Below are 12039 nucleotides of genomic sequence, written 5' to 3' on the forward strand. Positions count from 1 at the left end.
TGGGAAAAGAGAAAAAATAAAAGAATTTGAAAAATATTGTAAGAATGATTACTTGGACTTATTAATATATAATCACTCGAATTTGGATAGGAAGACGAAAGAATTTACTTTGATTATTGAGTTTTTAAAATAATTTATATTTATTTTATAAGACATATTTTTTAAGGTTTGAATATTTAAAATTTTTTATTTATTTTTAAATATAATAAAACTTTATTATATTTTATTTTTTTCTTCAATTTCCACTCATTTTCAAATAATGAAAATGAAAATAATTGTTTCCTTCCTTCTTTCTCTCTTAAAATTTTTTCCCCAACAGAGAGTTAGGACTAAAAAAATTTGACGTGCGTTAGTTTTGTAATTTGAATGGAAGTATGATTAGACTGTTATATTTAGGGCTTGATTATTGAGTCTTTGACCCTATTAGGATCCATCCTCGGCAATAGGTAAATCCTATTGTCACGTGCCCGCCTCAACAAAACTCACGTGACACTATAGACTACAGTACACCTGCTGTTTAGATACATTTGCCAAATGTTCTATTAGGATGGCAGCCGAAAGGTATTTTCAAATATTCAATTCCATGGAATTTTAATAATAATAAAAATATTTACAATTATAAATAAATTTAAAATAGATTTAGTTCAATTGACTTCTGCCAGCTTTTTGTTTATTTTATATTTTTATTTTCATCAATTTAAATATTTATGCATGTAAAATTCGACTATAAGAATACAAAAAAGTACTAAGAATAATTAAAAACTAGTCCAGAATCCTAGAGCCATTGACTCAGTGCAGAGCCAATTAGCTCTGTGTTGAGCCGATCGGTTGTTCATGTCAAGCCAATATTTTATTTGCTTTTTGATCGATAAAAATGTATTTTGGCTTTTGATAGTTTTTAAATTTTGAATGCGCATCCGAAATTACCGTCCACAATCAAATTCAAGTATATACTAGTATTTTTATTTAGATTCGAGATGGGTTCGGCTAATAAATAATTTTTTCAAAATAAATTTGAAAGGAATTCAAGTATATATTTTTTAATCAAGTTTGAGTTTAGATATTTTTAAATAGGCGAGTACTCTATTACCATATGTCTTCCTATAAAAGTCAGTAATAATTTAATTTCACTAGATTAAAAAGTTAAGTATTTTTCTAATTTATAATATAAGGCTAATAAATCTAATTTTCAATTATTTCAATAAATAGGTCTAAATTTTTTATTTAAGAGCTAAATAAATTTAAATTGAAAAATGTTATAAGCAATGTATATCATGCCCTTTATATAAATTAAAATAAAAAACTCGAATAGATCAATTTTAATATTGAAAATTATAAAGTAGAATTTTCATATATTTAAATTTTTTCTAATTTTTTTTATATATTTCATTCTTCACTGACAGTATCAACTTTACTAATCAGTCATTAATTTTATTAGTTTTAATCAAAATTTAAATTTATTTAATTTTTAAATAAAAATTATAGATTTATTTATTAAAATAATTAAAATTAATTTTTTTATTCTAAATTAAAAGTTAAAATGACATTTAATTATTTGTCCATCTGTAGTTTAGTAGGTGTTTTTTTTTTTTTTTAAAGAAACAATGGGTCCTTTTGTTTTTAAACATATTTCAACTCGTAAAAACAAAAGTGGACCAAATTAAATTTTTAAATTCTTAAATTATGATTGATGAAAATTTGCTCAAATTTTGTCTCTCTCTTATGCTTCTTCGTCATCCTGAAATCCAATCACTGACATCTTCTCCTCTACTATTGAGATTGATTTTTATGTTTTTGTTGAGCAACGAGGTTGCCAATTTGATTTCTTAAGTCCAAAAATCAAATTTATTTATTTATTTTGCAAATACCAAGCTTCAATTGTCTTTTGTATGTAAGAAGATTTAACTAAGCATCTAGTAATTTGACATTTCAATTTATATCTTGATTATTCAATAAATCCAATTAAGTGTCTTTTTATTTTTTTTATTTTTCTAATTTTGAGCTGCGGAACAAAATGAGTTAATGACAACTTTTACTGTTTACTAATTTTGATTTTATCTTGAATTTTAATAAATAAAGAAACATAGAATTATTTTTCTTTTATTTTTACATTTCTGGTTACAAGTTGTCAAGTTTTGAATTTTTTTTTTTTTGGTTATAGAAATAGGAATATCTTGTTTTCATCTTCATTATTTTCCAGTTAATAGTTGAACTCCTGTTTTAATGGAGCATTAGTTTTTATTAGGAATTGAAAGAAAAAAAATATTAAAAATACTTAACAGGTTTTATGGGATGAAAGCTTGAATAGCATATTGAAAAAGAAAAATTGTAAAGCCTTCTTTCATCTAACTATTTTTCATTTATTTTTTTAGTGTGAATAAATGGTAAAAGAATTTGAAGAAAAAATATCTATATATTTACTATTGGTAAGTAATACAAGTGAGGCTATATATATATACAATTGTTACTTACTCCCTACTTCTATACAAGAATATTGCCAGCTCACAATTATGCCAGCAAAAGGAAAAAAAACAAAATAACAGAATTTGTAGTACAATTATAGGAAGGTTGTTGTTGCATAACAGACTTGTCAGAAGAGAGGTGCAAGGTGATAGAGAATAAAACAATAATTTTACACCTCCTCCTCAAGTTGGAGTTTGGTGGACGTCAAACAAACCCAACTTAGACATTAGTTTATTGAGTTGAGGAGCAGAAAGTGATTTGGTAAACATATATGCGATCTGCTCTTGAGTGATGATGTGTTGTGGTTGAATGAAACCTTCTTTAAACTGGTTCCTCACAAGATGACAATCTATATTCAAATGTTTAGTGCATTCATGGAACATTGGATTTTTAGTAATGTGAATGGCAGACCTGTTGTCATACCATAGAGGAATGGGACATTGAAGCTCAATTTTGAATTCTCTCAAGATATAAGAAATCCATTATAACTCACAAACTATTGCAGTAAGACTTCGATACTCTACCTCTTCTGAAGACCTTGAAACTGTTGTTTGCTTCTTGGTTTTCCAAGAAATGAGGGCTGATCCTAAGAAGATGAAACTAGTAAGAGATTTGCAAGATTCAGTGCATGTAGCCCAATCTGCATCACTGAATGCTTGCAATTGAAGATCATGATGATTGGGATATATCATTCCTTTTGAAGGAAAACCCTTAAGGTATCTTAAAATATGCAATACAGCTTTCCAATGAGAATCACATGGCAAGTTGACAAATTGACTTAGTTGTTGAACATAATAGCTGATGTCAGGTATGCTTATGTTCAAGTAAAGAAGCCTTCCAATTAACCTCCTATACTTTTCTAGTTCAGAAAGAGGAGTTGCTTTGTTAGCTTCTAATCTATGTCCCTTAGGCAATGGTGTTGAGGCAGGTCTAGCTCCAATAAGACCTACATCATTAACAATATCAAGCAAATATTTTCTTTGATTGATGACAGTGCCCAATAATCCTCTTGCTATCTCAAGCCCAAGGAAATATTTAACAATGGCCTAAATTCTTGACTGTAAATTTTCTATCAAGGTACTCCTGAACTTCATCAATATCCTTTTCTAAGGTTCCAGAAAGAAGGATATCATCGACATAAAATAGCAAAGCTGTAAAGGAAATATCATTTTGTCTAATAAAGAGACAATTATCATGAGTGGACTGGTAGAACCTAATGGCTTTAATCTTCTTGCTGAACTCAGTATTCCATTACCTCGATGCTTGTTTCGACCCATATATCACTTTTCATAGTTTGCAAACTTGATTAGTTTTTGCCTTATTATACCCCTCTAGTGGCAACATGTAAGTATCTTTCAAATGAAGTCTTTGAAATAGTTTAATGTCACCAATACTATCAACATATTTAATAGATCCATCAGGTAGGTAAATAGGTGCAGGGGTCTTTGGGTGTTTTAGGTTTCGAAATGAGACATTTGAACCACACATTTGATTTGTGGCCCATGTGTCCAATATCCAAGTTTTAGAATCCAAAAAATCAACAACATTCATAACCAAATTCAAAGCAAGTTCAGATAATAAGTATCTACCAGCAAAGTGAGCAGAGATGCTTTATGGGCCTCATTTTCCTTTCATGATCCTCGTGAACTCTTGCTGCACAAGACTAGCTATTTCTGCTTGTCCGTCATCCCAATCATCTATCATGTCATCAGAATTGAGATCCAGTAGTGAATCAACCATATTAACCATAACTTTTCCACCAGTTTTTCTTTGTTGTCCCTTCAATTCTTTGTACCAATCCGAATATCCATGCAGCTTGAAGCATTCTTCCTTATTATGCCCTTTCATGCTACAATGCTCACAAGTATGTCTTTCCTTCTCCTCCCTCCTGAAGTTGTTTCTTCCTGCGCCCTCTTTCTTGAAAGATTTAAAATTACCCTGAGTTTTTGCAAGCAATCCTGTTGCATCAATATTTTCATTGAAATTCACATGAACTTCCTTTAGTTTTTCTACTCTGAGAAGCATAGAGTAGACTCGATTCACACTTGGCAGTGGATCCATCACTAGAATCTGGTTTTTTAGTGTTGTTATAACAGTCATTCAATCCCATAAGAAATTGCATTAGTTTGTTTATTGAGTAAAAATCGGCCACAATCTTTGCAGCTCCACAGGTGCAGGGTGGTAACGGCATAAGGCAAGCAAACTCATCCCAAAGTTTCTTCAGTCAAGTATAATATATTACAACTGAATCATTTCCTTGGGATATTGAAGAAATGTCTCTTTGGATTTGGTACAACAAAGGTCTATTACTTTCTCCAAATCTTTCAGCCAATTCATTCCACAATTCCTTTGTTGTGATGGTAAACTATCCACAATGTCTTTAGAAATAGAATTTAATATCTAGGATGTTACCATGTAATTAATCCTAGTCCAAAGCTCAAACTCAGCACTGCCTTCTTTTGGCATAGTGATTATGCCGTCAATAAAACCCAGCTTTAATTTAGCACCTAAAGCAATCCTCATCGATCTGCTCCAAGTGAGGTAGTTATTCCTTGTTAGTGGTGCAGTCACCAACACCATCCGAGGATGGTCCGAACTTTGAAGGAAGTAAGGATCACCATTGTTGTTGTAAGCTATATCCTTTTCTTTGTTTGCAGATAAAGCTGCTGTGGTGGTTGTTTTTTCAGTCTCAGCCATGGTGACTCATAAAATCACAGGTATTAGACCTTGACCTGCTCTGATACCATGGACAAATGGTAAAAGAATTTGAGAAAATAATATATGTATATTCACTACTAGTAAGTAATAAAAGTGAGACTATATATATACAATTGTTACTTGCTCCCTACTCTTATACAAGAATATTGCCAGCTCATTATGCCAACAAAAGAAAAAGAACAAAATAACAAAATTTACAGTACGAAGTTTGCCAGTTTAGCACTTCTTTTGCTTGAGTGAGCTTTTCAATTTGCCCAGAAGGAGCCACATTTGAAGGGGAAAGGTGATAAATTAAGCACCAAGGATAATCTGGATAAAAGAAATTGGGTTGGTTAGGTAGTGAAAAAATCTGTTGGATGATTGCCAAATAATGAAACACATATTTTTTGCAAAATTATTGCCCTGTTTGGGATTATGGTGGATAAGAGCAATGATGATTGTAGATGAAAAATAATAAAATTGGTGAGGATGAAGGTGGACGAGGGAGTTATTTTTTAATTTATTTTCTAAAAAATAATGAACTAGTTGATGCCGATATCTTCTGCTCTATTTATTAATAAACTATATATTTTACTAATAATTTATATATATTTATATTTATAAATTAATTTTATATTATATTTTACTTAATAATTATATTAATTATTTATATTCAAATCATTATAACTTTTAATTGAACTAAATAGTTAATAGAGTATGTATGTTAAATTTATTTATATGTCCAATCTTTTGTTATAAGAGCAACAAAATAATTAATAAGTTAAAATGTTAGCCAATTATTTTAATTAAAAATTAAGATTAAAATAAGTAATTTAATACTAATAGTGAAAAGTATCTAATACATTAAAAAATGTGTAAATAAAATAATAGCAGTTTTTTCTGATTTATTTGAAGTTTAGAATTTAATTTTTTAAAAATTATTTTATTATTTCTAAAATTTATTGTTTAATACATTTCAAATTATAAAAAATATCTAAATACACGAATGAAAGGGTGCCACAATAAAATAGAACTACCCTCTATAATAATATTGCGACTTTCAAAGGCCAAACGTGAAATCATCATTGTCGATGAAAGGAGGTCATATTTCTTCAAACTTGAAAGTGACTTATGTTGTATAGGAAGAGAATTCATTTTGACTCAAATAATTATTAATTCATTTGATTTCATTTATTTCATTGTAAATAATTAATGTTAAAATATATACACAATTCAATCCATATATTTATTAATGTTAAATAATAAAATATATATTAATTATTTAATATTAAAAGATTGTATTTTTTATTTTTTATTAATTATAAATATATATAAAATTTTAAAAAATAATTTTGTTTTTTTAATTTATTACTGTGTATATATTTAGTGTAAAAAGATTAATGGCTAAATCTGGTAAACCAAGTGGGACCGGTATGGGGAAGTAGGATGAAATTTCCATTTTCTATGACAATTATTTCGTTTATCTTAAAAACATAATATGCTACAAAAAATAATCGTTTGATTACGCAATAATTAATCACAATTTATCTTTTATAAACTATATTATGGCTTTAATTATTTTATAAATATTTTTGTTGAACAAGATCTTAAGACTTATTAGGAAGCATTGAACGAGGATGTTCCTACGGGTTAACCACGCAAGCCAGCTCTATCTAAATATACACCAGGAGAATAACACGTGGATAAGCAAGAGTTTTTCTAATCGTGAATTCCCTCTAGTCAGCAATTAACCCCTCTTCTGTCTCTCTGTCTATCCCCTTGAGCTTCTCCAAAAGCAGTTATGGCATCACCCAACTCATTAAAAATTCTTGAGGTCTGTCAAGTTTCACCGGCCTCCCACTTACCTCACTCAGCCTCTGAGTTCTCTCTTCCCGCCACCTTTTTCGACTTATTTTGGTTAAAATTCCCACCGGTTGAACGTCTATTTTTCTACCATCTCACACAATCAACCCCTGACTTCTTCAATTCTGTTATCTTACCAAAACTCAAACACTCCCTTTCTCTCACTCTCCTCCACTTCTTCCCCATCGCCGGCCGCCTTACCTGGCCCCTAAACTCTCCTAAACCCGTCATTCTTTACTGTCCAAACGATGGACTTCCGCTCACCGTCGCCGAATCTGACGCTGATTTTGATCATCTGTCAAGTACTAGTGAGATGATTGAAGCTATTGAGTCTCATCCTTATGTACCCGAGTTGCCAATATCTGAAACTTCATCATCAATACTTGCGCTGCAAATCACTTTGTTTCCAAGTAAAGGGTTTGCCATCGGCTGCTCCAGTAACCATGCAATTCTTGATGGTAAAAGCTCAACCATGTTTATTAAAGCTTGGGCATATATATGTAAACACGATAATACTTCTCTATTGCCTGAATTAGCTCCATCTTATGATCGAAATAGTATTAAAGATGCATCAGAGCTTGAAACAGTGGTCTTAAGTCAATGGGCAGAATTGACTGAGCAAGAATGGAAGAAAAATCCTCGAAGCTTGAAGGTTTTGCCAACGGTCATAGTAGCCGCCGACCAGGTCCGGTCCACATTCCAGTTAACCCCTGAAGTTATAAACAAACTCAAAAACAAGGTGTTATCTAAATTGAGAAACCACTCAGTTTCACTGTCTGCTTTTGTGCTTATATGTGCTTATGTATCGGTTTGCATGGTGAAAGCAAGAGGAGGAGATGAAAATAGAAAGGTTTGCTTTGTTTTTGCTGTGGATTGCAGGAGCCGAATAGATCCTCCACTCCCTATGAATTACTTCGGCAATGGTGTTTTTTCTCACCAATTCAGTACAGAAGCAAGAGAATTTATGGAGGACAGTGGGGTGTCTAGTATAGCGGAGAGGATAAGTGGTATAATAAAAGGGTTGGAGAAGGATGCTCTTGCAGGTATAGAGGACATTCTGTTAAATATCAAGACTGCTTTAGGAGGAGCGCAACTGATCAGTTTGGCAGGATCCACCAGGTTCGGAGTCTACGGGTGTGATTTCGGATGGGGAAAACCAAAGAAGGTGGAGATAACTTCCATTGACAGAACTGGAGCTATTGCTTTGACTGAGTGCAGGGATGGAAATGGAGGAGTTGAGATTGGTTTGGCCTTGCCCAGACATGAAATGGAAGCTTTTTCTCGTATGCTCTTCAATGGCCTGAATGATCTTTAAGGCTTCAATGCCCTGCTTACTTACTAATAAATTTGACATTTATATATATAGATTCCTCTAAGGATGTGAAGGCAAGATAAACATTCTCTTTTTAATGTTTAAATGCACGAGAGGAATTTAGTCAATAAATCTTTTAGTTTTTTTCTTAATTAAATTAAATGTTACTCAGAGCACCCTGTTTATGGAGAAAATTTAAAATGAGTTACTATCGATCTTATAATTTTTGATAAATTAATACTTTTACTAACTCTGCTATGTCTGAATTAATTAATAAGAAAAAAAATATAAAAAGTATTGTTAGGTAAGATGTTTTATTATTCTACCAAGTTCAAATTCTACATTATATTCAGTCGATCATATAATATATAATTTTATTTATTATTTATTATATTTTTTTAATTAATTTATTTATTATTATTAATAATCTATAATTAAAATTTAATTGATAAAAATATAAAAAATAATAATTAAACTATCGATCACTATAGAATTAACCTTCTCTCTCTCTCTGAGGAGTACATAAGTCCTCAAATTGTTTTCTAACGTAAAAATATACAAAATAATGTTTTTACTGTATTTTAAGCCCTTAAATAAAGGGTGATTTAACTTAAAGGAAACGTCGGTTTGCCTTCAGCTGATCTGGCAAGGCTTATATGTGAGGGACCAAATTGCCGCAATTTTCGCTGCTTCTCATCATGTTTGACCGTCAGCTTCCTTTCCTGCACAAAATTAACACATTAATTTCCACCCAACTGCATAACACCAAACATGACTATTTTGTGGTGGGGCCCATTCACATGACTATTTAATGGAGGTGGATCATGTTATTCCAGAAGAAAAACAATAGAAAAGAAGAAAGAATTGATGAAGATCCAATTATTAAATATAAAGAAGAAGAAGATAGAGAGGAAGGCTTTTTGTGCACTTTTTCCTTCTTTGTTTTTTACATTACATCCCTCTACAGATCAAAACCGCAAACCCTGGCATGCGTGGCAAGTATTTTTCTTATCTCAAATTATATAATATATATTTCTCTATAACTTTTATAGGATATTACTTTATAGTATAAATTAATATATTTTATAAATTTTCACTAATATAAATTTATTGTAGTTTTTAATGTCTTTTAAAATAATAATATAAATGTATAACATATAATATATGTTTATTAAGTTATACAAGATTATACCTTTATAAAATTGGAGTAAAATTTTATATTTTAGCAACATTTTATTTTAGTTAGTAATGAAAATAATTTAATAATTATTTTACTTTTAAATTTGATTTAAATATTCAACACTTGATCTAGCGAGGACATTTTATATATTTTTAAAATTATTCAGTTTATTATGACAAAACTTACTTAAAATGTTTTTATTATAATTTTAATATTTTATTATTTATAAAGTTTTCACAATCCTATTTATTCTTACAAATATTATAAATAATAATTAGTTCTCATTACACGCTAAAATCAAATAATTTTGCTCCAATTCAATTAAAAAAAAAAACACTTTTATAGAGTTTGATGCTTATCATACTTCAAGGGCTTAATTAAACTTTCATTATGAATTTAAAACTTTAATTGTCATAAATTGATAATTGTTTTACAAATTTCTAGATAAATGACTCATTACCTCTAAATTCAGGGATAAATGGAACCTTTATCCCATAGAAAAGCAATGAACAATTTTCTTAGCTGGGAGCATCACTGGATAAAAAGCAGACAGTAGAGTAATAGACAAAACAAGAGCTTGGTGAAGGACAAATGACATGTGAACTCTTTACACCATTTTCCAAGCACGAATATGGCAGTAGCAGCAGCTCAATTCATACAACCTTAAAAACAGTGAAAGAAAGAAAGAAAGAAAAGGGCCAGTTTTTATTATTATGAGCATAGCATTAAAGGCTTGTCCTTTTCTCTTTTAATAGTGAAATCACAAATCTATCTTTTATAAATTGTATAATGGATGAATAATAAGTAGAATCATATTTTTATATTTTGCAAGCGTTTTAATTAATTTTTTCTTGTTAAAATAAAATTAAATTCATAAATTGGAATCTTTTATTATGGAATCTTGTTTAGATATTTTTGAATAAAAAAATCAATATTTCTACTAAAATATTAAATGTTTCTTATGGAATAATTGAATTTCTATTTTTAAATTTCATATTACTTCTTTAAATGTATTTATTTTATTAATTAATGGTATTAAAAAATATATTAGATTCTTTTAATTTATGTTATTATATTTTGTGTATTTAAAATGTTGGAATTTAGTAATATTAAAAATATATTAAAATATTTTTTAATATATAAATTTCTTTTAATTTGTTATAGTTTATGTATTTAAAATGTTAGAATTTAGTAATTTGATAAGAATGCAGTGATTCACTCTTTTAATATTAAAAAACATTAAAAAATATATTATTTCAACTATATTTGAACAAACATTTAAAATATTTGATGAATATCTTGAACAATATAGGCTGCATGTAAACTTATTCAGGTTTATTAAGATAAACACCTTTAGAGTTGCTAGGGTCATAATGCATAGGATCAGAAGACATGGTCTTGCAGAGTTTTGCGTGAACAGAAACATCAACAAAATCTATAGCAGAATTCTTATATTGAGTGGTTGGAGAAAATTCAGTATCAGTAAATCCTAAGGTTAGATTAAATTCAATGATTCATTGCATAAATTCATTGCCTAGGAATTGATATCGCACAACTTCAGGACTATCAAAAGTAAAGTTCTCAGGTACCTCAAACTGAAAAGTGGTGTAAGATTCTCTAATCAATTCAATAAATGTAGGACGTTTAACAGTCATAAGAGTTTTCCACCACATACTAACTATCATAGCATCAAAAGCCCTCTTAATATTTAGTTCTTCTAGAGAATGAGTATCGATATACTTACCTGGGTTAATTTTTCGAGTTCGTACATCTGCATACCTGTCCTTTCGGGCTTTAGTATTGAATTTCAAAAACCCATTTAAGTCAGCTTCGAATGGTGGTAGAATAGCTTCCCTTTTGCCCAAGCGAGATCGCTTGAATGAAGCATTGCCCTCATCGCGTGGGGCTGCTGCCTTTTTCTCTCGCTGGCAAGCTGCTGAAGCTTTAAAGTTGGGCGAAGGAACTGCTACATCAGAGGATTTGGGCTAAGCTATTGCATTGCTGGAATTTGAAGGTGCTTCCTTGCCGCTGTCCTCTTCTGTTTGTCATATTTTCTGCAACTTCTTAAAAAATAGATGTGTCACTAATAGCCAAATCTATCTCCAATTCCTCTATGAGACGATTTTTTTTTTGCCTAGTCTCCTTTTTTAATTGACACATTGTCTTCTCAATTTCAAGGTTATACTGTAAATTAATAACTTGAGAAGACCGAGTCATAAACAAATAAATTAAACAATGAGAAATTAAAATAGCTCCCCGGGAACGGCGTCAAATTTTCTACGGATTATCGAAGCCCTTCAACATAAATTACTTATTTTTCTAAACTAACTTGTAGAAATAGTGAAACCACGTCGAATCCCAAGTGAACCAATGTGAATAGCTTCTCAAAGTTAAATATTAAAAATAGGAGGTTTTGAATGATTGAACTAAAATTAGAAATAAATAAGAAAATAATAGAAGCTGAATATTAAAGTAAATAAAAATCAAACCAAACTTCCAATTGAAGAGTACAAACTCCATCCAA

The 12039-nt window shown here is 30.0% G+C and overlaps 1 protein-coding gene across 1 annotated transcript; it reads left to right on the top strand.

The window, feature by feature from the left end:
* The first annotated feature begins 6819 nt into the window (after positions 1 to 6819).
* On the top strand, positions 6820 to 8548 carry LOC8289605 (phenolic glucoside malonyltransferase 1). Its single transcript, XM_002527580.4, has one exon. It carries the CDS (start codon positions 6962 to 6964, stop codon positions 8336 to 8338), a length of 1377 nt encoding a protein of 458 aa, XP_002527626.1. The 5' UTR covers positions 6820 to 6961; the 3' UTR covers positions 8339 to 8548.
* Positions 8549 to 12039: the final 3491 nt, after the last annotated feature.

Source organism: Ricinus communis, chromosome 5 (genome assembly GCF_019578655.1).
Source record: "Ricinus communis isolate WT05 ecotype wild-type chromosome 5, ASM1957865v1, whole genome shotgun sequence".
In the NCBI taxonomy this organism is placed as follows: Eukaryota; Viridiplantae; Streptophyta; class Magnoliopsida; order Malpighiales; family Euphorbiaceae; genus Ricinus; species Ricinus communis.